We start from the raw sequence: 2,587 nt of genomic DNA, 5'->3' as shown, positions 1-2,587 counted from the left end.
TTAATCATTGGAACACAAAAAACAATTGGCGATTGTGGTAGATAAAGAGGAAAGAGAAGAGGGTTTGTTATCAGAGACGAGATCAGTGACGCTGGATGTCACCGGAGTAGTAGGAGCGGGAATGTAATTGTTATAGTTACCATTACTCATGTGCAGCACCTTGGCCATCTTCTTCATGGTAGCGTCCAACTTGGAATCTGTTGTCTCTAATTCATTACCGAATTCATCCAACATCCTGTGAAAAATTCATTTTGACATATTGCAATAATAATGTATATAAAAATGTGCATTAATAATGAATTTTTAATTATATACATTTCATTATTATCAATAATATTATTGTTATTTATGTGTAATTTCTTATATTTTAATTATAGGAAAAATAAAAAATTTATGATATATTAATACTTTGTAATTTTTTAAACTGAAAAAAATAATAAAATATTAGCTTACACAGCTTGTTCGTCTAGTTCACTGTTGATTTGCCTGGATACTGTTTTTAATGTACCAACTGTTTCTCCAATCATATCCAATTGTTCATCCTGTTGTCTCATCATAGAATTTTGTTGTTGCATTGTATCACTGAGAAACTGTCTGTTTGGACTATCTATTTCATTTTCTAGCTTGCTGTATTTAGTAGTGCCATGATTAGCCGGCACTCTCGCAGGGCTGTTGTCCAAAAGCGGCTAAAAACATATAATACATCAAATATCATAACATAATTATCACAGATATATAACAAATGAAATTGTTGAAATTAAAATAATACACAATAAATAAGAATTAAAGACTCCAAATAATTCAGCTTCTTTAGTATTTAAATAATTTCATGTGAATTTATATATTCATATCCAATCCTGTAAACTATATGTCAAGTTTAATTTTCAGTCGTAAAAAAACGCAATCCTAACAGATTAGAATAATATCACAAAGTTGACAAAAAATTTAATAATATTGATGAACAGACATCTTAAAAAAATATAATAAGATAAATTTGCTTCTATTTATTTATATTGTAAGACTGTACACATATTTATCGCACGTATTTAAAATTTACATTTAAAATTTTGTAAATACTAAATTATCAATGAAAAAAATTAAAAATATGATATCATAAATAAAATAAGAAAAAGAAACCAAAGATAAAAATCGTTTCCTGCGAATTCTTGGAGACATGATTTTCTCTTACATAAATATCAATTACTGCGAAACTTAATTAAAAAGTTTAATAACGAAAAAAGTTAATACTGTGTATACCATTATCGTTTGCGAGGACTAGTAGACCGATTTTTTAATTCTATAACGTATGAACCATTAAAATAATGCTACTTGATAAGACATGACGAATCACTTTATTGAGGTTAGAGTCACTGAAATGCGTCAACGGCATCAACTAACAGCAAAACGATATTATTCAATACTGACAAAAAAATTGGATGCAATACCGATAGATGTCACTAATAAAGCTGTCGCTAATAAAGCTGAAAACAGTTGAAGATAGCTGGAAATTGTTTATAAACAATTTTAATTTTAATTTTAAAAAATTCACTTTTAATTTAATGAAAATAATGAATTTATATCAATATTTCAAAAGATAAAAAAAATTATTTTCATTAGTTCAGCATTAATTACTAAAAATATAAAATAAATAGATGAAAGAAAATTCACAATTCGGAACTGTGAATGAAGATTTAAATTTGATAAAGAAATTCGTATTCAATTCAAATTAAAATTCAAATTGGAATTTAGATTTCAATTTATGGCAATGTCAAATTAAAAATGTCAAATTATTTAGGTTACAATGAGTGTTTTGTAAGCATAGAGATTTAAAAAACTTATATATATATTCGTAACATATAAGAATGTATAGGTTAAGATATACAAAATTTAAATTCAGCCATTATAGAAACCCAATTTAATATTGAAAATTACTACCAGTATTAAATTTTTGTAAAAAAAATACAATTTTCTTAAATTTTATACTCGTATTCATAGTCAGACCTTATATTTAAGGCTTCCTTAAATTTATCTTTAGATACTCTACGAATTATTTCATTGGCTGCTGAACATCTAAAGATAAATTTAAAGAAGCCTTAAGTACAAGGTCTGACTACGGGCATTTATCTCTTAAACTTTTAATGTTAATTTGAAATGTATTACAGTCATTCAAAATATACATATGTATATATGAGGCGTTTCCATGTGATACAAGTGCTATTAATGTCAGTATTATATGTATATAGGTGTGTCACAGTGTTAATTTTAGTAAATGTATACAGTAAGGCCCAGTTTCACAACTCATAGTTAATTCCATCGAGGTTCAACTTATTCATTATCTATTTTCAATTCTAGAATGAGAAATAAGTTGAATCTCAGTTAAGAGTTAACTGTGAATTGTGAAACTGGACCTTACTAGTTAGAGTGTATACATTGACTACAGCAAACTACAGTAAATATATATATATATATATATATATATATATATATATATATATATATATATATATACATATATATATTATTACTTACTTACGTATATATATATATATATATATATATATATATATATATAGTATATTATATATAA

At 25.4% G+C, this 2,587-nt stretch overlaps 1 protein-coding gene across 1 annotated transcript in view; it reads right to left on the bottom strand.

The window, feature by feature from the left end:
- LOC105626049 (syntaxin-6) overlaps positions 1–2,587 on the bottom strand; it is a 5,753-nt gene continuing 3,166 nt past the window's right edge. The window contains exons 5-6 of the mRNA XM_012207362.1: positions 454–686; positions 1–235 (exon numbers count right to left, since the gene is read on the bottom strand). Coding sequence (XP_012062752.1) covers positions 1–235; positions 454–686 — 468 coding nt within the window. The remainder of the gene's footprint in view (positions 236–453; positions 687–2,587) is intronic.

The sequence above is a fragment of the Atta cephalotes genome (assembly GCF_000143395.1).
Source record: "Atta cephalotes unplaced genomic scaffold scaffold00004, whole genome shotgun sequence".
Lineage (NCBI taxonomy): Eukaryota > Metazoa > Arthropoda > Insecta > Hymenoptera > Formicidae > Atta > Atta cephalotes.
Note: the sequence above shows the minus strand (reverse complement) of the source record. Positions and strands in the feature narration are given on the sequence as shown.